General features: G+C 37.8%; 5 protein-coding genes across 5 annotated transcripts in view; all 5 read right to left on the bottom strand.

Annotated features, from left to right (window-relative positions):
* Positions 1–1,094: 1,094 nt before the first annotated feature.
* Positions 1,095–4,527, bottom strand: cyba (cytochrome b-245, alpha polypeptide). Its single transcript, XM_003442249.5, has 6 exons — positions 4,318–4,527; positions 4,037–4,106; positions 2,549–2,623; positions 2,378–2,461; positions 2,156–2,237; positions 1,095–1,744 (listed from the first exon to the last, which is right to left on the bottom strand). The coding sequence occupies exons 1-6, from the start codon at positions 4,373–4,375 to the stop codon at positions 1,553–1,555; spliced, it is 561 nt and encodes a 186-aa protein (XP_003442297.1). The 5' UTR covers positions 4,376–4,527; the 3' UTR covers positions 1,095–1,552.
* A 338-nt stretch (positions 4,528–4,865) lies between these two features.
* On the bottom strand, positions 4,866–10,458 carry mvda (mevalonate (diphospho) decarboxylase a). The gene is made up of 10 exons (XM_003442250.5): positions 10,183–10,458; positions 9,889–9,959; positions 8,610–8,724; positions 8,363–8,509; positions 8,045–8,244; positions 7,848–7,922; positions 7,502–7,720; positions 7,002–7,117; positions 5,797–5,905; positions 4,866–5,404 (listed from the first exon to the last, which is right to left on the bottom strand). The coding sequence occupies exons 1-10, from the start codon at positions 10,256–10,258 to the stop codon at positions 5,324–5,326; spliced, it is 1,209 nt and encodes a 402-aa protein (XP_003442298.1). The 5' UTR covers positions 10,259–10,458; the 3' UTR covers positions 4,866–5,323.
* A 382-nt stretch (positions 10,459–10,840) lies between these two features.
* pdcd5 (programmed cell death 5) lies at positions 10,841–15,488 on the bottom strand. Its single transcript, XM_003442251.4, has 6 exons — positions 15,264–15,488; positions 13,272–13,309; positions 12,612–12,673; positions 12,431–12,522; positions 11,826–11,897; positions 10,841–11,739 (listed from the first exon to the last, which is right to left on the bottom strand). The coding sequence occupies exons 1-6, from the start codon at positions 15,327–15,329 to the stop codon at positions 11,692–11,694; spliced, it is 378 nt and encodes a 125-aa protein (XP_003442299.1). The 5' UTR covers positions 15,330–15,488; the 3' UTR covers positions 10,841–11,691.
* A 187-nt stretch (positions 15,489–15,675) lies between these two features.
* Positions 15,676–17,372, bottom strand: uraha (urate (5-hydroxyiso-) hydrolase a). The gene is made up of 4 exons (XM_003442328.5): positions 17,169–17,372; positions 16,710–16,849; positions 16,453–16,588; positions 15,676–16,289 (listed from the first exon to the last, which is right to left on the bottom strand). Exons 1-4 carry the CDS (start codon positions 17,220–17,222, stop codon positions 16,200–16,202), a joined length of 420 nt encoding a protein of 139 aa, XP_003442376.2. The 5' UTR covers positions 17,223–17,372; the 3' UTR covers positions 15,676–16,199.
* Positions 17,373–18,255: 883 nt separating this feature from the next.
* si:dkey-234i14.2 (heterogeneous nuclear ribonucleoprotein C) overlaps positions 18,256–20,172 on the bottom strand; it is a 38,292-nt gene continuing 36,375 nt past the window's right edge. The window contains exon 7 of the mRNA XM_005467115.4: positions 18,256–20,008. Coding sequence (XP_005467172.1) covers positions 19,970–20,008 — 39 coding nt within the window. The 3' untranslated portion in view covers positions 18,256–19,969. The remainder of the gene's footprint in view (positions 20,009–20,172) is intronic.

The following is a 20,172-nucleotide window of genomic DNA, read 5'->3' as shown; positions in this document are numbered from 1 at the left end:
AAGAAAAACGACCAGAACTAGCACAAAACGGTAGTGCATGGTTGCAGAGTCTAATTACTAATACGTTAGTTATAGAAAAATTATGAGAAGAAAAGATAAGAAAAGATAAGAAAGAAAGAAACTCAGAATGAGCAGAGCTGCTGTAACAGGCTGCCGCACACGGGGGGCGCCGGAAGACCTGTAACTGAATTTCATACGAGTTGGACACAAGTTATTTTTACATTTGTTTACTCACGTGTTTCTATAGATTTTCCACATTTATTTGATCATTTAAAAAAAATGAACATTACAATTAAGCTCAGTTGTTTATAATTTCTTTTAAATAATTTCAAAAATAACAAATGAATCATCGAAATTTATTTTAAAACTAGTCTTACTGTGCCTTTGAATCAACATCTCATGCAGCACAAGTTCTCACTGCAGTCTGTTTGTAGTTCTCTCGTCGAACAGGAGGTGGCAAAATTAACCTACTTTTTAAACAAGACAGACAACTTTTCTATCCGCATAAAAAAAGTGAAAATACGAAGATTTAAGGACATTAATTTGAATATGAATCATATTGTCTTGATGATTATTTAAAAAAACGATCATATACAACACATAAATTAAAAATGCCTCTTTTAAATATATCAAATGCTGTACATTGGTGTTAGGCCCCAAACTAAAAAGAAGAAGCACAACTGTACTACTGTGGTTTCCACAGAGAATCCACAAAACCCATGGATTATCATCTGACAGTATGCATTATTCATAAGCAGATGTCTATTTATAGCGATAACCAGCTGCCTGACAGGTCAGCTGTGACACACACACACACACAAAGTTGAGCAGTAACAAAAGACAATACATGCAGAACTTGTCTGACAACCAGCACCTAAACCTAATGAATGATCCTAAGATTTTTTTTTCCATTGTAAGCTAACAATTGATGGCAATGTGACAAAAATACAGAAGAAACAGCTGAGACAAGAAAGGGAAACTCTGACATATTGAAATTGTGTACGTTTGCGAAATGGGGAAGTTGCATTGCTTAAAATAATTTACCAGAGAAACCTTGTAGAATGCAGATTTAAAGAACACGCCTACGACACATAATGAGTCAAAGGATAAAAAGAGTTTATTTACAACACATTGAAAACGCGAACAAAAAGTTTAATAAATGGCTTAATATCAGCCAGATACAGTCAAAAACAGCAGATCCATTTATTCCTATTAAACAGCATTGGAATCAGCTGCTTTTTAAGAAATACGTAAAGGGTTAAGAACACAGTGTAACTATTGTGGATGCAGAGCAACTTAAAACAAATTGACAATAATTGCTAGCGGATGACACTTAGTAGCTACAGTGTTTACATTTATATTCTGTTGTCTGATTTTTCTTTCTTCATTGAACAAATTATTTCCTTCATTTATTCCTCACATTTTTCTCCAAGTTGAGGTAAGGAGGTGTGTGTCTAACTTGTTGCCCGGTCAATTGAAACACTAAACTTTAGAAAAACTTTGTTCATCCAGAGCTCCAACTGTAACTGGTTATGGATTGAAACTATACTGGTTATTCATCATCAGTAACAGACATGGGGTTGTCATAGGCTGATTTTTCAAGATCGCCTGCTTGTTTCCTGCGCATCTCTGGAGGAGGTCTTGGTGGTGGATTCTGAGGAGGATTCTTGATGCTCTCTCCAACTGGTTTTCGGATCTCCTTCCGTGGAAGAATGGGCTCCCAATGCTCGCCTCGTATAGCGGCCTACAAAGCAAGAAGATGACAAATCAACAATGACTGGCTTGTGCATGATTAAGTTAAGCATGACTGAAAGTTACTGTACTGTTACTGAAAATCAGGAAGATTATTATTACTGGTTCTTATCTTTGACTCTCACAGTAGTTTAGAGAATGTAAAAATAAACAGTGCAACCTCAAAAGCTTCAAAATCCACAAAGGTGTAGAGGAATTCAGTCACACCCCTAACTGTTCAGATTTCATAACTACACGGCCATCTTTCAACAGAGGTGCCAGTAACGAAACAACCTCTTCCTTGTTGCTATTTCCTTGTTTCCACCAACTGGCTAGTTCCTGCTTCAGTTAACAACTTTATCAAAAAGTTATTTAACTTGCTGGACAGAAGAAAAATAAATAGGTTAAAAAGCTGCAAACTTACTGCAAGGTAGATGAGGCTGGCAATGCCAAGGCAGACACATCCAAGAACAGTGGCAAGCATAAAACCTCCAGGTACACAGATACTGAGGATAAAAACAATCAAAAACAAAAACAAATGGATTTTGAAGACAAAAGACTAAAGAAAACAAGTCATAATCCTTGACTAATCGACAGTGACAGGAATGCTGTTTGGCAAAGACTGTGGCTGAGATAATGAACTCACGCAGCATGTAAAAATGCCCTGACATAGTAGTTCCTGGTGAGTGGTCCAAAGGCTTTTACACACACAGTGAAGCAGTACTGGCCCCTGAGAGAAATTAAGACACAATGATGAGCGACTTAGAACTTGTCCATTAAAGTCCAGCGCACATCCAAACGAACAGTGTTTGCTTACGTTCTCTCCACGCTCGTGCCCTTGGCCCTCTTGCTTCTGGGATACTCAAGTAGACACACAAACACCCCGGCAGCACTAGTTATCTGTCAAGGTGTTTTCTTTAAAATAATGTTCTTTATTTGCATGCAAAGTGTCACACAGACACAAAAACAGAAACAATATATCATCATCAGTAAACACAGTGCAGTAACTAAACCGGACCAAAAGAAGTCAGATAAGAATGCTCACTGAGATAAGTCTGAGAAGTGAAATTGAGATAAACACTGGTGACGCTGAGCAGGTTCAGCAGGCAAAGACAACAATGAATGAGAGGATTGTTCCTAATACAAAAGAGAATATCTCCATTATTTCATAAGAATAGCTACTGAGGGAGAAAAGAAAGTACTTTCCCATGTTGTATTTTTGCCATTATTGAATAAAAAGAAATAACGTTCTTGCATGTCAGTGTGAACATTGCTAAGCACAGCGTCGGTTAAATCCATAACACTAGAACATTTGGTCAGGTTTGATGTTAACTTGCTGCATAGTTGTGCTTAACATACTGTGTGATGCATCATAAACATTTGACGGTCATTGTATTAATAACACTTGTTCAACTACTTGTCAATAAAAACACCAATTCAGTCACTTATGAGGCAGGAACAAAATGCATTTTGACATATAATAATTTAAATAAGCCTTAGAGAGAAAGAAAATTCACCCAATGAGCTGCGAAAACACTTCCTGATGATAAAGATAGGAGAGGGATAGCTGCACTGATCGAGCAGCAATGCAATAAAAACTAAAATCACATGTTGTGTAGAGGAGGATCTCTGAGCACAAAATCTGTCAAAAAAAGCAAATGGTCATCAGCAGCTTTAGACCTAAGCTAAGAAAAGGAAACAGAGCCCACAATGGGCATGCTTGGTTGGAAAACAATGTTGCCTGGTTGATTGGCAATGACCCTCTTTCTGCAGCATTCAGATGGTGGGGTCAAAATTTGGCGTAGCAATTGAAGAATCGTTACTGTTTCAGTATAATTTGAATGTAACAGCCTTTCTGAGTATTGTTGATAAGCATATGTGTCCCTCCATGACTACACTGTAAATGCTCATTTCACTTGGGCAGTGCACTACGCAGTCTCAGACTGGTTTCTTGAACTTAAAATGGCCTCCACAATCACCACACCTCAATCCTACAGAGTCTGTTTAAGGTGTAGTGGAGGACAGATGAATCACATCACCTGTTCTATCACGTCAATACAGACTAGAATACCAAAGGCTCTAGTATTAGCTGTGTAGCCTATAATGTATTTACATGTTATAAGTATTTGAACTTCCTGTATGCATTAAATTACTGGTAAAATAAACAAAAACAAAAAACCCCAAGAACAAAAAAACCCCCACAAATAAAATCCTATTTAGCATGTTATTATTTCTACAACATAGAAAAGGCTTAATAAGCCAAAATTCAGACACAATAAAAAATACAACAGAAAATAAAGGATACACTGCATAAGCAGCAAACTGCCACCCTCTGAACTGTCCAGCAACGCCTACGATCCCTCCTGTGAGGAGAACTGAAAGAAGAAAACAGGAAGATAAGATTTAAAAAATACACTCCTGCAGACTGCACACACAGAGGTGGTAAACTGTGCTTTATTATGCTGTCAGAAATACTCTGTAAATGAACTAGACAAGAGGCTAAAAGTACCGCTCATGTAACCGAATAAGACAATAAGAAACGTGCTAAATACCCCCCCTCCATAATAATAAAGTTTTCATACTCACTTAGACCCGACGCCAAAGCCTGCTCATTAGCCCACATCGCCCACTCAATCTTCCCCATTATGTTAACCTAACAGCAGCTCTGCAGCCTCCTGGAGCTCCTCCGGCGTGGATTACCGACGGTGATAATGGTTTCTACAAGGAAGAAAAATGTATTTACGAGATTTGAGGGGTGCAGGTGGGCAGGTCAGAGGGCGAGGCTTGTTCTGCCTTAGCCAATCCCTATTTCAAGCGTCATTTCCGAAAAAATGCAGCGCTACAGCGAAAGAGGAAGAACCGAAAACTCCTGCCAGGTAACACAAGGAAAAGAAAGACCGGCTTTATCGCAAGATATACACACTCTGATTGTTGACTGTGGCGGTGATTGTTAGGTTACCGGAATTTGTCAAAGATTTTTTTTTTCTTTTCCATTATTTGCTGTCCTTTCTGCTGCTTCTTTACCAGAATTATGAGTTAATCTTTTAAAGTTCTGAGATTGAATAGATAATTATTTTCTCATCTGGATGAGAATCAGATGATGGAATGACAAAAATCATAAACAACAAATGAAATCTTGACCAAAATATATTTTATTGTGTGCCATAAAATTGACATGAATTAAATATGCACTGTTGGTCGGAAATGGTGATTAACAAGAAGAAACAAGAAAACTGTACACACAATAATTCGATCAGACAGAACAATGGGTCAGCTCTGGGCTCCAGTCTGATCTGTATTTATGACTCAGTGCATTGCTCACTGCAAGAGTTTCCACTTATTTACGACCAGAGAGTCAAGGCAGTATCAGTGTTTACCTGCAGATACACAGAAATGATTAAAGCTATGAAAGAGCACAAAGGAGTAATGATGTTAAGAAAAGAGACCAAACAGGACAGTTAAAAATTTAAAGGGAGATGTATCATCTTCTGCTGTTGTGAGGAAGGTGTCTGGTATTGCTGCGATAAAAGTTATATGCAACTAAGTCACATTGGCTTTCCTATTGCTCAGTAGAACTCGCTGCAGGAGGAAATCACATCATTTTCTTGGGAAAACCATCAGATGAAAGCAGCTGCTGAGTGGGATCCTCTACAACACACGGGCCTGGTCCAACCTTGAAGGCAATACAAGAAGATGAAACGACAGATTAATTATATGTTTCATGAGCTTTAAATTTTTACATTTATTCTTGCCTCTAGGAAACATTAGCTTTTCAAATGAAGCACTCACTGGTCAAAGATTCAGATAACTCTTGTGCTCTTTCAGTGCCCTAGTTAAATGGAACAATGCAAGACAATGTTTCGTAACAGCATGTTGAAAGGTTTTGTAAAGACACATCTGACCCTTCGTGCAATCCTACAGCAGACACATCACTGCAGTCTTGTGCAGTTAAGATGGATCAAGACATTCAAATCTAAAACCTCTGTATCTTTTAGCTTCTGTTTAAAGTAAGCCTATAATACAAAGTTGGAGTAATTGCTTGTGCGGGTAAATATGAGTGAATACCTTAGTACTAATTATGTAGTTTATTCCCTTTGGCATGGGTTCCAGACCAATACCTTGCTTCAGCTCCTCAGAAAGAGAAGCACAGTTGACTGGAAGACCCTTAATAAAGCTGCAGAGAAGAAAGAAGCACTTAATGACACATTTTAAAAGAGACTGAAGGTCAATATTAATAAGCAAAAGTACAAAAGTAAAACATTACACAGATGCAAGATTAAGTCCTTTGTGGATGTCCATTTAGCAGCATTTGCAGGTTCAGATCTTCATAGACATTTCTCTAGATTTATTTTTCTAGGCAGGCTGTTTCTAGCTCAAGCTATTTCTGTGTTTTCAGGTTGCATGCAATTTGAAGCAGGTTATCTTCATGATCCCTTTCTGAATTCTTACATCCCTCCATCTTCATGTCCCTTCTTTGGAGAAATACCCCAATAGTATGCAAGCACCCTGATTCACTTGCTTTCAGCAAGATAATAAGCAGTGCCTGGTATTAGCCAGAAATAGTGTTCTGTCCAGGGAGTTAAGTGTGTGGATCATTGTACCAGTGAGTTGGGTGTCGTTCCAGCAGGTTTTCAAAACTTGAGGACCTCTGAAGATCAGTCAGAGCAGTCTCACTGAATAAGACCCTTCTTGTTTGATCACTTATTTTGGTTAGATGGCAAGGTAACTTCTGGTAAATACCTTTTAGACATGTTAATCTACTGAGTACACTGCACTTTTGGGAACACTCAAAACCTCAGAAATGGTGTTCTTGACCACAGTTTTATGGTCAGTTTGTAGAGAGTTTCCTGGACTTCGGGCCTTAATGCAATATGATTTGTTAGACTTTCTTTACGGGCACATGCCTTGGTAAACTGTGCTTAAATCATTTAGCTTTCCACAGTCATGTTGTAAACATGTGTCAAAGATAATTAAAGCAAACAGGATGCACCTGACCAAAATGTTGAATGCAACAGCAAAGGGTTTAAACACTCTGGTAACGACTGATTTCAGTTCTTGATTTTTAACAAACCAAAAGAAGTTTCACTTTCACAGATTTCAGAGTAGGTTAATGGGCAAAAGGTCTCATTTATCAGTTTTAGATTACATGAAAAGACCTAATACTTTCCACTGTATATATCTATATTTGCATTTAAATGTTGATTTTTCAGGATTAATTAATTGCTATGGAAGGATTTTAAAGGTAATGAGCTTAACATCCTTCAACTTACTCTGCTCCGTTGGTTTCTGGGGGAAAGAAATGTTGAACCACGTGCACAAACTCAGGAACATGCTGCTGTAAAGTGAAGATCACAGCATTGGGCCCTGCATCAAAAGTGTAGGCTACCTGTAAAGATAATAAACAGAATGTGACTATTGCAGAAGGAAGAAGATTTTCCTGTCCATGAGGAAATGTAAGTTTTCTTTATTTCAGTGAAAGCGTGGTATGGTGTTAAGTGATGGACTGGCAACGTGTCCACTGTTAAACTAAACTCTCGCTTTGGGGTCCTTAGGGACTAGTAAGGCGTTATACAAATACAGGCCATTTACCATATATCAGCTGGGACAGGCACCTGTGACCCCAAGTTGGATGAGTGGTTAAGAAAAATCAATTTCATGGAAAAACAATAAAATAAAATGTAATTAAGTGAATGGAAATACAAATATGTATAAAGGAATAAAGTTCCTGCTCAGATATTTCTCCCATAACACCACTGTAAAAGCTGCTCACCCTCGTCTCCCCGTAATGCTTGTTGTAACGATGGACCAAGCTGATGATCTGTTGTGAAACATGATTGAGGTAGAAGATAGGGGGGTACGTGTCGAGGCAGGTGGCATGAAACTGGTTACTATCCTTCATGGTTAGTTCAGCAAATGCAGCAAAGTCCTTTTTTCGTATTGCTTCAGTCATCTCTACCATCCGGCCCGGGACGACAGATTCAGCGCGGTGCTAACCCAGACGCACACAGACACAGGTATGACAGTCAGAAATGTGTTGTATTAGTGAGTTGGGTTTAAATAAAATGCCAATCGATATACATTAAAATTCTGACATTTGCAGTATAGGGTGAACAAACCTTTAATAGGCAGCTTGTTTTTACACTGGTTTGCATTCCAGAGGTGCTGCCAACTGGCTTCCGCTCTGCACTGGCCTGTGACAGAAGTGCATCAAATCGATGTAACTTTTGCATTCCTGCATTTGTAAAAGCGCAAATTCATCAGCATTATTTACACTTATTTAGTGTCACTCTCCTATACCCACAATCAGACCTACCACTAGTACGAGGATTCTGAGCTCAGGCCAGTGAGTCTCTGGCTCCACCTGCTGGGCTAAACTGTCCTTCCCATCCTCTTTGTTTCCCATGATCCACTGGACGAAACCTCCATACATGCTCCGGCATGCGCTGCCTGAGCCTTGACGAGCAATCCCAGACAACTCTCCTTCTACTCCAAACACCCGAGCCAGAGTGTAAACTGCACCACAGAACATTCGGGAAAAAAAGACACTGGGACTAAGTGAAGCAATATCAACTATAAGAAAGATGGAGAAGGAGATGTTAGCAAAAGTGAATTATAGCACAGACAAGCTCACCCAGGCAAGCAAATCCAGCTGCTGAAGAGGCGAGTCCAGCAGCAGTGGGGAAATTGTTAACTGAGCAAATGTGGACTTTGTGTGACAAACTAGCTGAATCCACGCCAGAGTCTCCGTCATTACGCCTTTTCCGTGCCAATCGTCGAACTAAGTATAAAGCAAAAAAAAAAAGAAAGAAGAAAACTACATTGTAGTATGCACTCCTTTCTGTCTGCTGTATTTTACAAATATAATGCACAACACTCACTCTCCCTCAGACAGGACTGCAGTCTGGGATGGGTTATGTCCTCCTCTTTACCATTGAGCCATATTCGATCCTCCTGAAATGATCTGCTGGTTGCAACTGTAGTGGTTGTTTTCAGCTAAACAGAAAAAAGGAAGCTACGTCTGTATCAAGCTGCATTTACAGTGGTGTGCAAAAATCTTGAACCAACCCTCCCTTTTTTCTGTTTCCAAGAAGCCAGACCTTTTTGTAGTTTTTTAAGAGTGCTCGTGAGCAATAGTTCTCCAGGAATTCTGAAGTTCTTTCAAAGTTTTACTTTGGACACTGGATGCTTTTATACACATTTTCAGTCCAGTCCTTGTATCTGACCACTTTTAGAGAGATCTGTTTTTGTTTATTAAGCCACTTAAAACCGATCTATCAATCACTCAAGCATAAAAAAGGCACCTAACTCAAGGGATGAACCAGTGTTATGTCCATACATAACAGACAAATTAGCCAAACCAATTTTAAATTGTATCTTTAAGAACTTTGTTACTAACAGCCAGTTCCAAAACATTTTCCTTATTTCTTTAGGTAAAGGTACATAAAATATAAAAAATTATCTTTGCACCAACAAGATGATTCCCAAAGCGTTATTTGCCAAAAGCATATCTCATCATGGGTGTGCAGTGTGTTCTTCAAAAAGGACCAAAGAACTGACAGAACTTGACAGAGAACAGAACAAAAAAGCAGCAAACATGCAAAGAAGAGAAAAAGAGAAACTAGAGAAATACTGGTGCTGTATGTAGTAGTGTATGTTATTACTAATATAACATAATGTCCAACGTGAACCCTGGAGACATGTGAAAAGCACAAAACACAGTGTATGTCTGTGTATCCCAGTTTAACGGGACAGTGCAAAAGTGATGTTATTTGTCTGTAATCTGAGTAACAGAGAATTTCTTCCACAGAGTCACAATACTTTTTTCCCCAATATTCTTTTAGTAGAATATCTAATAGATGTTGACAGGTAAAGTTTAATATAGCTGTGTTCACACTACAAATAATACTAAAACACCAGATAAATATTTAAAGTTTGGCTGGCAATCCTAATCCTAACAGTAATGTTATGTAATAATATTCTCTTAACAGTCTATTTTATAGAGACTTTGGCTCCATTAAGTGAACTCTTACAGCCACAGCAACAGTTATTCTGCAGCTCTGGACAGGGACACACGACGAAATGAGAAAACATAGAGAAAGCTGAGTGGGTTTTTTTACAGACACAGGCTTCGTGAGGATTTCGTTTTAATTAACATACCTGGTCTTGATGCAATGTGACGCTCAAAGATGAGTTAATGGGTAGAATTAAGTCTTCATTTCTCTTGCCCCCTGAAAAGTAAGAAGGCTTTAACACGGAGTGCACAACCGAGGTGTCATCAGCCTGATATTAGGATACAATATAAATAGACTCGAGAGTAATTCAGACCTTTAATAACCAATATTCAGTCAGACTTAAACACACAGGCACTGTCGATTCAGTTTCCCTTGAGTCCAAATGATACAACCATAACAAAACAATGCTAACTCAAACACAAGTCGAGGTGATACTTACAGTATTTAATGACAGCTATATTCACTGGAGCGGTACATGTAACTATATGTGGCTGCTCAGTTCTTTCCTCCGGCATGGCTCTGCATATAAACCAATAATAAGACTACCTGAATGTTTTAAAAACACACTGTACAACACCTCTCCCCGAGTTTAGCACTCTCAGCGTGGCTGCCTGCACCTTACTGTAGCGTTTCCTAGCAGACTCACCCGATTGGTTAGTGATGAACATGTGACTAACCCGAGCACCAATTAGAGTCGGACTGAGTGTACTGAACTCTAAATAGCCAATGGGAAATCATCTGACCACGGTCGTGTGAAAATGAGGCAAGCGTAAGACCAACCCAGACCCCTATCGTCGGTGTTAAGGTTTATTCAACTCAACGCAATTTTATATATGAATTATAAATCTTAATAACTGCTCAGAGACAGAAAATTAGTATTGTGAAATAGAGAAAAGCTGCAGCATCCAGTGCTGAAAAGGTACTCAGTTATTGTATTTGACACGTAATGAACAACTTAGGTACATTAAATGCTTTCTTATATTGTACATCAATATTGGTACCGATACCGATAAAAGTAGTTCTGTCAGTATGGTGACTACAGTGACTTCGGACAGACTTTCCTAGAGATTTAGTAAAGTATATTAATATAAAACACATTTCCCCATCATGCATTTTATTTCAAAAGTAGTTGGATACATTTGGCAGTCTGTTAACTCCTGCTTCTGAAATTAAAGTCAAAATGTGAACTTATTTATAAAGCAAAAAAAGTCCAGAATCAATCATCCACCTCATCCATAGACTGACAGTCTACCTTTGTATGGTGGGGATGTTACTGTGTATTGATGTTGTGATATTTGATGTTCAAGTCAGTGGAATACAATTTGTGTTAAATTCTAACTGGAAACTTAAAAAAAAGATTTAACACTCATTTAAATGATGAAGGACAGTTTTAGAAACAGTCCACTAATAAGGAACAAATATTTCAATTTAAGGCTCATTTAACTTATATGTGAACCCTGAAGGTACACATCAGCAACAAGAACCCTAGAATAACATCTAATGGGATAGTAGCCCTAGATTGCAATTACAGAGTAGACCATATAAAATGCATTAACATCTGTATGTTCTGCATTTTAACTAGTTTCTAATGTTTGAAGAAAATGCATGAACCATGGTGAAAATAAAGGAAACTACTGAGAAGGACTAGGAGAGTCAAACAGTGTCATGAGCTGTCAGATAAGCAGTAGAAATTTGTAGCATCTTGATTGAAGAGTTTACAAAAGAAAATGTTATTTGACATTGTGTTGAACAATCCCGCCAAATGCTGCAATATCAAATGTCCTTGTTTTCCATCTTGGTTGGTAGTTTCCAAAGACACACAGAAGCTAGTGTGGCATCTCAGGGTTTAGCTAACAGGAACACACTAGTCAGCGATCCTGTCAGAGTCCCAGCAAAGCATGTCAACTGCTCCCGATTTGGTTGCTCATTCCAGAGCTCCTGTTGAAAGTTAATAGTCGTCCTCATCATCCGAGTCCATCACCCTCCGTCTGTTGAACTGTCAGGTAAAGTATATTAGAAATGTAATACAAATAAATTACAGGGAAAAAAATCAAATGTATGTGACATTTCAGAGAAACTTACTGTAACAGTTGTCTTTTTTTCTGTCTGTTGACTGACTTTTTCTAGGATCTCGATCAAGCCTGATTCTGTAATCTGACAAAAGTGGAAATGAGTTTATTTCTTTGCTGGCATTATACAAGAATCAATATGTTGTGCTAGAACTATTCAAAGTTAAAGTCATCTGAGAAAAAAAAAAGAAAGAGTTTTGACAGGAATGCATAGTGAAAAACAAAGTAGACTCTTGCTGCTTCCTCAGGAACTGAGGAGGACTTAAATGATCGTCAGCAAGTGTGACCACCTCTGAAAGCAGAGGTTTTGGCACCTTGCTGGTCTGGAGCATCCAGGTGTGTTAAGAAATTGCCACCATCTGTCCAGTAAATTCACTCCAAGGTTAGACTGTGTCACAGTCTAGACCTCAACCTGATTGAAATCCTGTGCATAAATGAATGCGCACAAACCCAAAGCAACTGTAGAAACATTGTAAACAAGTGTGGGGGTGAAATTGCTAAATAAAGTTGTGAGAAAATGATTTCTACAAGATACAGAATGGTGGGCTGTATCTAGTTTTTCCAAAGGATCGCAGAGTGCGCTGTGAAAACTTTTTCCCCATGTCTGTACTTTCTTACCTTTCCTCCCAGCTTTCCAAAACGAGCCATTTGAATGAGATAGTTTTCAACAGCATTTGCCTTTTCTGGCTTCACCAAGGCAAGATTGCTCACTAAAAAAATAAAATACAATGAGACGGCACTATTAATTTCCAAAGAGGAGTTTTATTAAGATGAAGGATAAATATGAAACCACACTTACATCTCGCACGGGCAGACTGGTCTAGAACTTGAGCCAATATGGAGTTCCTCATTTCTGTTTCTCTGTAATTAGAAAACGATTACATTGGTCAACTGAGACCAGCTAAAAGAAAACAAAAGATACTGCTTAGCTTCTATATAAATGTAGTAAGAATACTAGGTTGGTCAGCTACACTGAAAGTTTTATTATACATGTCAAAACTTTCAGTGCTGGCTCACAGGGGGTCATCTAATTGTTGAGATTTCTCCGTATTGATGTAATGGCTCTTTACCTTACAATATTAAGCACCTTGAGGTGACTGTTGTTGTGACTTGGTGCTATATAAATAAGACTGAATTAAATAGGTATACATACACACACACATACATATATATTTATTCAGTTGAAGTTATATATACACATTTCTGCTGTATGGAAATATTTTCATTCAGTTACAAAAACAGTGTGATACTTAAGTTATAGAACAGTTAGTCTTAATAGATTCATGTTGTTTAAAACAAAGTTTTTTAAAGTACTTTCTAAAGAAATAATACATGCACAAATGTTCTTTCAAGTCCCCCCCCCAAAAAAAAACCCCCAGTCCTTTATGCAAGTACAAGTACTGTATACAGGAAAAACTCAGTCAAAGTAGTTTCTTTTTAGATAAATTACACATCGTACCTTTGTTTGGCCTCCTCTGCTTGCTGATTATTACCTTCCTGGAAGTTTACAGGACAGCACCATTAATTACAGATTTTATTTATACATTCAGCTAACTGGCAGACATTTTATTTTATTCCATCAATAAAACAGTACTTTAATGTTGGTAATGTTGAAAATTTGATAAAGTAACTTAGTTACTGTTAAATTATTGTTTGATGAAACTGGAATGTGTTTATATTTCAAACTAGTAATGCATGCATACAAGAAAATGTCTTAGATGGGAGACCAAAGATTGTGTACAAGCATTTTCAAAGCAGGTATGTGTTCACAAGTGATACTAATCAGGAAAACCAGGTCTGATGATACAAGAAGCAGCATGAGAGCAATCTCTTTAGTTATGTTTTCAAGTTTCTTTCTTTTTTTCTTTTGAATTCTATATTTTACTTAAAGCAGTATAGCAAAGTATACCATAATGGCTTGTCTTTTATCAAGTTGTGTTTAAAGTGGATTTCCCAAATTTGTTGCTTTGGATATTTTTTTATGGTAGGTACCCTATGATGTCCTCTAGACAATGAATGTTCTTTATTTATTTTGTAACAAATAAAGTTAGTCTGCTGTCAACAAACAAACAAAACCCATATGACAGATTTGTTAAATAAGCACATTCAGTTAAAAAGTTCCTATTAAAGTCTTCTTGGGTAAGTTGGATATCATCAAGCCTGAGCATTAAAACCCAGTGATCATTGTATATTTTGAGATCAAAAAGACATAAAAAGACATAAATAGAAATTTATGAGTGTAAAGGTGGTGGGAGACAGAAGGACTCTGGCTAAAATAACATCTCTGATGGACAGAGTCTCCCACCCCATGCATGTAAATGTTGCTGAACTGCAGAGCTGCTTCAGTGACAGACTGCTGCATCCTAGATGCATGAAGGAGCGTTTCCGCAGGTCCTTCCTCCCTGCAGCTGTCAGACTGTACAATCAGAACTGCTCCCAACAAACACAGATGTCTACATCAGCGCTGTAACAAATTCTACTGTTACAACTTGCACATTACTTTTCTCAGCTTATATATACACTAACTTATTGAAAGTTACATGTCTACTTTTTAATGCACAGGTACAATAAACAATCTGCACTTTTCTAATTATTCTAAATATTCTTAACTATTTAAACATCTTTCAGTATCCTGCTATGTTTGCACACTATGTGTACGCTAATTTAAACAACTGTACTGTACTCTGCTCTGGTAACTATTGTCCATGATGTAAATATGTAAAAATTGTGCTTCTGTTCTGTGTCCTGTTCTGTTTGTATAAGTGTGTTTTTTTGCTGCTGATACAACCAAATTCCCCCTTGTGGGACAATTAGAGGATTATTCTATTCTATTCTATTCTATTCTATTCTAAAATATTTTCAAAAACAATGACAGAAATCCAAACACGTGAGCACTCTAGAGTGCTGGCTGTTTAATGCCTGTACAGGTTTTAATCACTGCACTGCGTGTGAATTCGTATAAATACGTATTTCTGACATATGACAATGTATTAGACTACTGTCAGTTCACCAACCACGTCATAAAATGCTGCAGCTTACTCACATGCTGTGCTAATGTCAAAGTTTAGATACACACACACACACACACACACACACACAAATTAGCTGTAGAAAGGAGGAACCACAAGGACCACTCCATCAGTAGCAAGTCAAAAAAATCGTCAATTTTGTTCCAACTAGCCAGCGCTTTGATTTTCAGAGGGGTGTGCGCTGACTGACACAAAGCTAGCACTATGCTGCTGTTACCACATCTAGATGAGGAAGCAAATATAATCAGCACCAAACATGTGGCTTATTAAGTAAGCTGTGTATATTCCTTAAGTGACAGTTAACTAAGACGAACAATGGTGTGCTTTTTTTTTTTAGCTACACTAGCTAGCAGTATACTAAACTCAGCATCTCCATATAAGGCGGGTGAAACCATGCTTTCCAGTCCCTTTTCGATCCTTACCCCTTGCTTTGCCTGTAGTTCCGCCATTCTTTGCCGCCTAATCGCCTCTAATTCTTCGTCTGCCATTTTTTATAACCGTATTATTGACCTAAAAGTCAAAACTGGGATGGTGTATCGCAGTAAAATTCACACTAAACTGCTACCACAGGCTAGGCCCTGCCTAACTAAAGGAGGGATAATCGACGTCAGAAAAACAGATCCGACAGGCTCGATCAATCAATCAGAGAGTCAGGATCACGCAGGCGTGCATTGTATCATTATGCCTCTGAAGTTATATATTTTATTCTCCCAAGTCTTGGCAATCATTATAACATTATAACATTTTTCCCAGGAAGTCCGTTTGACATTTCTCCAAAATATAGGGTTAGGGTAGGGCTGTTGTTAGTTACCACCAATAATTAGTTATACCTCATAGGGGTAATATTGGAAGAAGTATTTCTAACTGGAAATATGAAAAATCTTAACTTTATCCTACAGTGATTTGTATGGTTCTTGTGACGATATACTCTCAGGTTTCACAGAACCTGAAGAGGTTTCTTGAAGGTTACTTTCTTTTTAAAGGCAGTGCACATGTAACACAATTTATCAATCAATATGTATATGTTTCAGTTTGTATCGCATACAGAAACTCCGCTGGTGATTGAGAGAGATGAATTATTTGATAGTTTAGACGTTACACATCTTAAAATAACAGCTTACAATAGTTGCTATGGTAGACTAAAGTACAGCATATATCAATAAGTGTTTTTGTTTGTTTGTTTAAAGAAAGAAAATAGGGTATTGTGGCACTATTACAACAACAAAAAATAATTGAAATGGAGTATTGTGCCTTGTCAATATGTCCAATGATGTGTGACAGTTCATTCAGTGCCATCATGTGATGTGTCAAACAGCTGACAGGTGGAGTAGTCTCAGGAGGTTCCTCTTGCTTGATATCTAGCTCCCTCTGTATGTACTGTAAGAGAAACGACTCAGAAGCAGAGGGATATGGTACTTTTGCCCAGGGTCATTTATGGTGAAGACAATCTGCAAAAAGAAAAAAAAAGCAAAACAGAAAGATGACAGAAATAATTCCAAGATTAATATTCAGGTGCTTACAACTGGACACAAATTTACCGATTTAGTCTCAAAAAACGTGGTAAGACCACAAGTAAATTGTGAGATATCAACAGTTTTAGCATTTCCTCACCTCAACATAGGGGTAAAAGCAGGTCTCTCCCAAACTCGCCCAATACTGAGCCGTCTCAAAATGCATTTTGTACACACCAGATGTAAATGATTCTTTTGCGATAAGTCCAGGGCAACGTCCATCATCATTAGTGGTCCTGTTCAAAAAGCATAAGACTGAAGAGCTTTGCACAAAGACATGAACTTTTACAGCAGTCTTTGAGATTTTCAAATAATTATAGGTTTCTTGGTGATGCTTTTTTTTTTCCAGGTTCTTACCCGGTGGTAATTAAATTCCAGGTGTTTGTGGAGGGGTCTTGTTGATAAAGGCTGAGGGCCATATTTGACCCGGGGACACCCATTGCAGTGTTCAGCACATGTGTGGTCAGAGGACTAGGTGATCCTGCCATTGCTGTGAGCTACAGACCGAAGGCATAGGACTTTAACCAGAGCAGCTTAAATATGGAGGAATCACATTTAATAGTAATATTAAGATGAAACAATATCCACGCATTTGCATCTTGCAAATGAGATCCTGATGCTGGTGTAGTTTTCTTAAAGCACCAGTGAGTTCTTGCAATGTTTAATTATCTTTGGCACTTTAACGTTTTTAGACAACACCCACAACAGAACCCTCAGTTTAAATTTGCCACAACATTTTCCACAAGACTGTTTCACTTTCTTTTAAAATCACAAATCTTCAGTTTTATCATGTATCTCTTAAAATGTTACACTTACCTTATTATCAGGCAAAATCTGACTCTTCAGTTGCCGCAGCCTGGATGCGCTCATGAGCACTGATGAATAAAAATTAAGGGTTTGCAGTTTTTTACTGAGTAATGTAATTTTATGGTATATGTAACAGTGTCAGATCTTTATTACAAAACCCCCACAAAGTTCTGAACACTGTCCTCTTCAGTATGACATTCAGTACACATGTGCTTATCTTTTTGTCAACAGCACGCTTGTTATGCAAGAGCTCCTTTTGTCACACTTCGTTTTCAGCACTTTGAACTTGGATGATTAAAGTTGCTTCCTCTGGGGCCGAGCAGATTAGCACAGTAAATTGCATCAAAAGTAACAAAGTCAGTTATATTCTCACATCTTCCCCCTGCTTGAATTTTGCAAAAAATATTCACAACATAATTTTATATGAACCACTCAACCCAAACCTCCAGCTTCAAATTCAGCTCCCGGAGTTCAGCATCAGAGTTGTCAAATATAAAGGCTTGTTGATTTTATTGTTGACAGCAGAGCTCTGCATCAGAGTTCATAATGGTGACTTTTTACCAATACAGTTCTTTTTTCTGATGCTTCCATATCAAACTGTATCATCAGGTGCATGCTGACATTAGAGCGCAAGACGGCAATGTGGTTAATGTGCATCATCAATCACTGAAAATCACCAGGCTGTCCTATTTGGCTACATGTTTGTTTATTAACCATTCATATTATTACTGATGAGAAAAAGAGAGCAAAAGATTTTTACATTTCTTAGTTTTTAGTACCCTTTCAGGTCCTTGTGACCTATAGCCTAAATTAAACTGAAACCTGGCCATTTTCCCCACATGTGACCTCTGTATCTCAGCTCAGTAAAACTTTCCCTTTTCCTCTTGATTATCTTTCCCAGGCTAAGCCAGTTTTCTAAAGAGACAGCTGCTGATGGAAAGGCTGCAGGTGGATTTTTGTTTTTCAAACTCTGACATATATAAAAAATGAGTCATATTTTGTTTCAGTGTTTTGACTCAGCAGAAATTCACAGGCTGCTGGAAAGTCTTATCAAATGTCTACTTTTGCCTCAGTCTTTCAGAATAAAAACACAACACCACAAATAATGTTTATACTCAATATGAAAATACTTTTACTACAGTGACAATGAGTATTTCCACTTGGCAATATCTTAAGAATGCAAACAAAAACATGTAACACCATAGGAATTATAATAACATCATTATTTTCTTTAAAAAACACACGGAAGTCCTAAAGCAAGATTAAAATCGTACGGCTAAACAATTACAGTAAAGTATACAATAATACACATTATTACACCGACCTGGGTCTTTGCACATCTTAAAGTGTCTAATACATAGAGGAAGAGAGTTATAACATTACTCGAATACACTTAAAGGAGATAAAATACTCTTTCCTTCTGAAAATACTTAATGGGTATAGTATATCATTCATACTCATACCTACAGGTGGAAAACAAACCATTTATCTCCTGAGTGATTATCCAGCTAAATTCTGATATCTGAAAAATATGAGTTAAGCATTAAAAATGAAAGAGCTGTGTGCAGATTTTAGAATACTTGAAGTAACACCGAGTTCATTTTCATTATACTGTCCACACAATATTCCAGTTCTAATCTTATTTTGGAAATAGCGGCATGTTTACATGGTTCAAAAAACCCCATGCTTTATTAATATCTAGTCCTATGTGTTTTGTGCATGATTTACTTCAAGGTCCTTAAGGCCTTTTGACATTCTGAATGATTTTGCTGTTTCCACGGGGAAAGGAAAAAACAAAAAAAACAAAATGATGAAGCAGCTGTAGAAACACTCATATTAACACTATTTATAAATGATTAATGTGTGTAAAGTCTGACATTAATGTGTGTCATCTGTTTTCATAAAAAAAAGAAAAAACCCCCAGAGTGACCCGTGCATGGTAAAAAGTACAATCTGAAGTGAAAAATTAAACTAATGAGGAAGTGCTTGAAAACCTGCATAGTATCTGACAGACACCAGTGTGGTTGCACAAAGACTTCAGGTCCTTTAGAAGTCCATGGGAAAATGACTTTCTGACTTGACCCCTGTAAACACATTCCTGCTCAGTTTATGGGCTCTGCCACTCGTTTTGGGTCGTATTGAATTTTTAAAAAAAGAAATTAGTTTTTTTTTTATAAACCTGGGTAATACTGTGTTTCAAAATAGAGGCTTATCTGTGGTACGAAATCGCACGCTCATTAGCAAGTGAGACGTCTCTCTCCAGTTTGCCAAATGCTCATCTCCAGGCTTGAAAACAGGACTTTAGAAACCAGTGTGTGAATCACGGTAGCTACGTCCATCTTTTATACCGACGTGAGCAAAATAAACTGGCAGGTTTGTTTCATAATGATTTAATGATTCATACCTATTTTTCTGAAACACTGTGATTCATGCTGGAGTGTTGCTGTTGGTGCAAACTCACTCATACAGTAGAACTGGTTCATTTCAGGTAGACATGTAAAACTCATAAATTCATCGTTCTGTTTTGTTTATTTGTTACAGCAAGGTCACGGTCTATCTGTCACTCTCGTAGGTAAGCCCGTCAAGTTCTGGTCAGTCGGATGTATGTGTACTTGCTTCTCAAAATTGATCTGTATCTGGATCATGGTCACGTTAAACAAGTTGCTGTGATTCAATTAAATGCATTATGTTATTTGATATGTACACCCTATGTTGAGTTTCTGATGTGGGTGTTAGCCTGATGGCTCAGGTTCTCTTCCTCCATGTTTGGCACCTTATCCATGTCTTTTACGTTTTCTCACATTCCTCCTTCATATTTCCTCCTCAGGGTCAGAGCTGTGGTTGCTCATCTGTGACAGACAAACAGGCAGACAGACAGTGGGAGGGAAACAAAGAAGGCATTTCATTAACTGCCAGCTCAGAATGACTCAGGAAAATGTTGTTATGCCAGTATACGCTGATTTCAAGAAGCAAAGTCTTGCTTAATGTCCAAGGCCCTCATAAGACTGAAATA

This window comes from Oreochromis niloticus, linkage group LG1, assembly GCF_001858045.2.
Source record: "Oreochromis niloticus isolate F11D_XX linkage group LG1, O_niloticus_UMD_NMBU, whole genome shotgun sequence".
NCBI lineage: Eukaryota > Metazoa > Chordata > Actinopteri > Cichliformes > Cichlidae > Oreochromis > Oreochromis niloticus.
The sequence above is the reverse complement of the archived record's forward strand: the minus strand, read 5'-3'. Positions and strand labels throughout refer to the sequence as shown.

Excerpts from the sequence above, each read along its gene's own strand:
- cyba (XM_003442249.5), bottom strand. The coding sequence starts at position 4,375 with ATGGGGAAGATTGAGTGGGCGATGTGGGCTAATGAGCAGGCTTTGGCG. Across the intron at positions 2,462-2,548 it reads GGCACGAGCGTGGAGAGAAC|GGGCCAGTACTGCTTCACTG; the intron begins GTAAGCAAACAC and ends AATTTCTCTCAG. Across the intron at positions 1,745-2,155 it reads CCAGCCTCATCTACCTTGCA|GCCGCTATACGAGGCGAGCA; the intron begins GTAAGTTTGCAG and ends CTTGCTTTGTAG.
- mvda (XM_003442250.5), bottom strand. The coding sequence starts at position 10,258 with ATGCCGGAGGAAAGAACTGAGCAGCCACATATAGTTACATGTACCGCT. Across the intron at positions 7,721-7,847 it reads AAACAAGCTGCCTATTAAAG|CACCGCGCTGAATCTGTCGT; the intron begins GTTTGTTCACCC and ends CGTCTGGGTTAG. Across the intron at positions 7,118-7,501 it reads AGCATTACGGGGAGACGAGG|GTAGCCTACACTTTTGATGC; the intron begins GTGAGCAGCTTT and ends TTATCTTTACAG.
- pdcd5 (XM_003442251.4), bottom strand. The coding sequence starts at position 15,329 with ATGGCAGACGAAGAATTAGAGGCGATTAGGCGGCAAAGAATGGCGGAA. Across the intron at positions 12,674-13,271 it reads GCAGAGGAGGCCAAACAAAG|AGAAACAGAAATGAGGAACT; the intron begins GTACGATGTGTA and ends TTCTAATTACAG. Across the intron at positions 12,523-12,611 it reads CCAGTCTGCCCGTGCGAGAT|TGAGCAATCTTGCCTTGGTG; the intron begins GTAAGTGTGGTT and ends TTATTTTTTTAG.
- uraha (XM_003442328.5), bottom strand. The coding sequence starts at position 17,222 with ATGAGCGCATCCAGGCTGCGGCAACTGAAGAGTCAGATTTTGCCTGAT. Across the intron at positions 16,850-17,168 it reads AGATTTTGCCTGATAATAAG|CTCACAGCAATGGCAGGATC; the intron begins GTAAGTGTAACA and ends TTCGGTCTGTAG. Across the intron at positions 16,589-16,709 it reads TGGAATTTAATTACCACCGG|GACCACTAATGATGATGGAC; the intron begins GTAAGAACCTGG and ends CTTTTTGAACAG.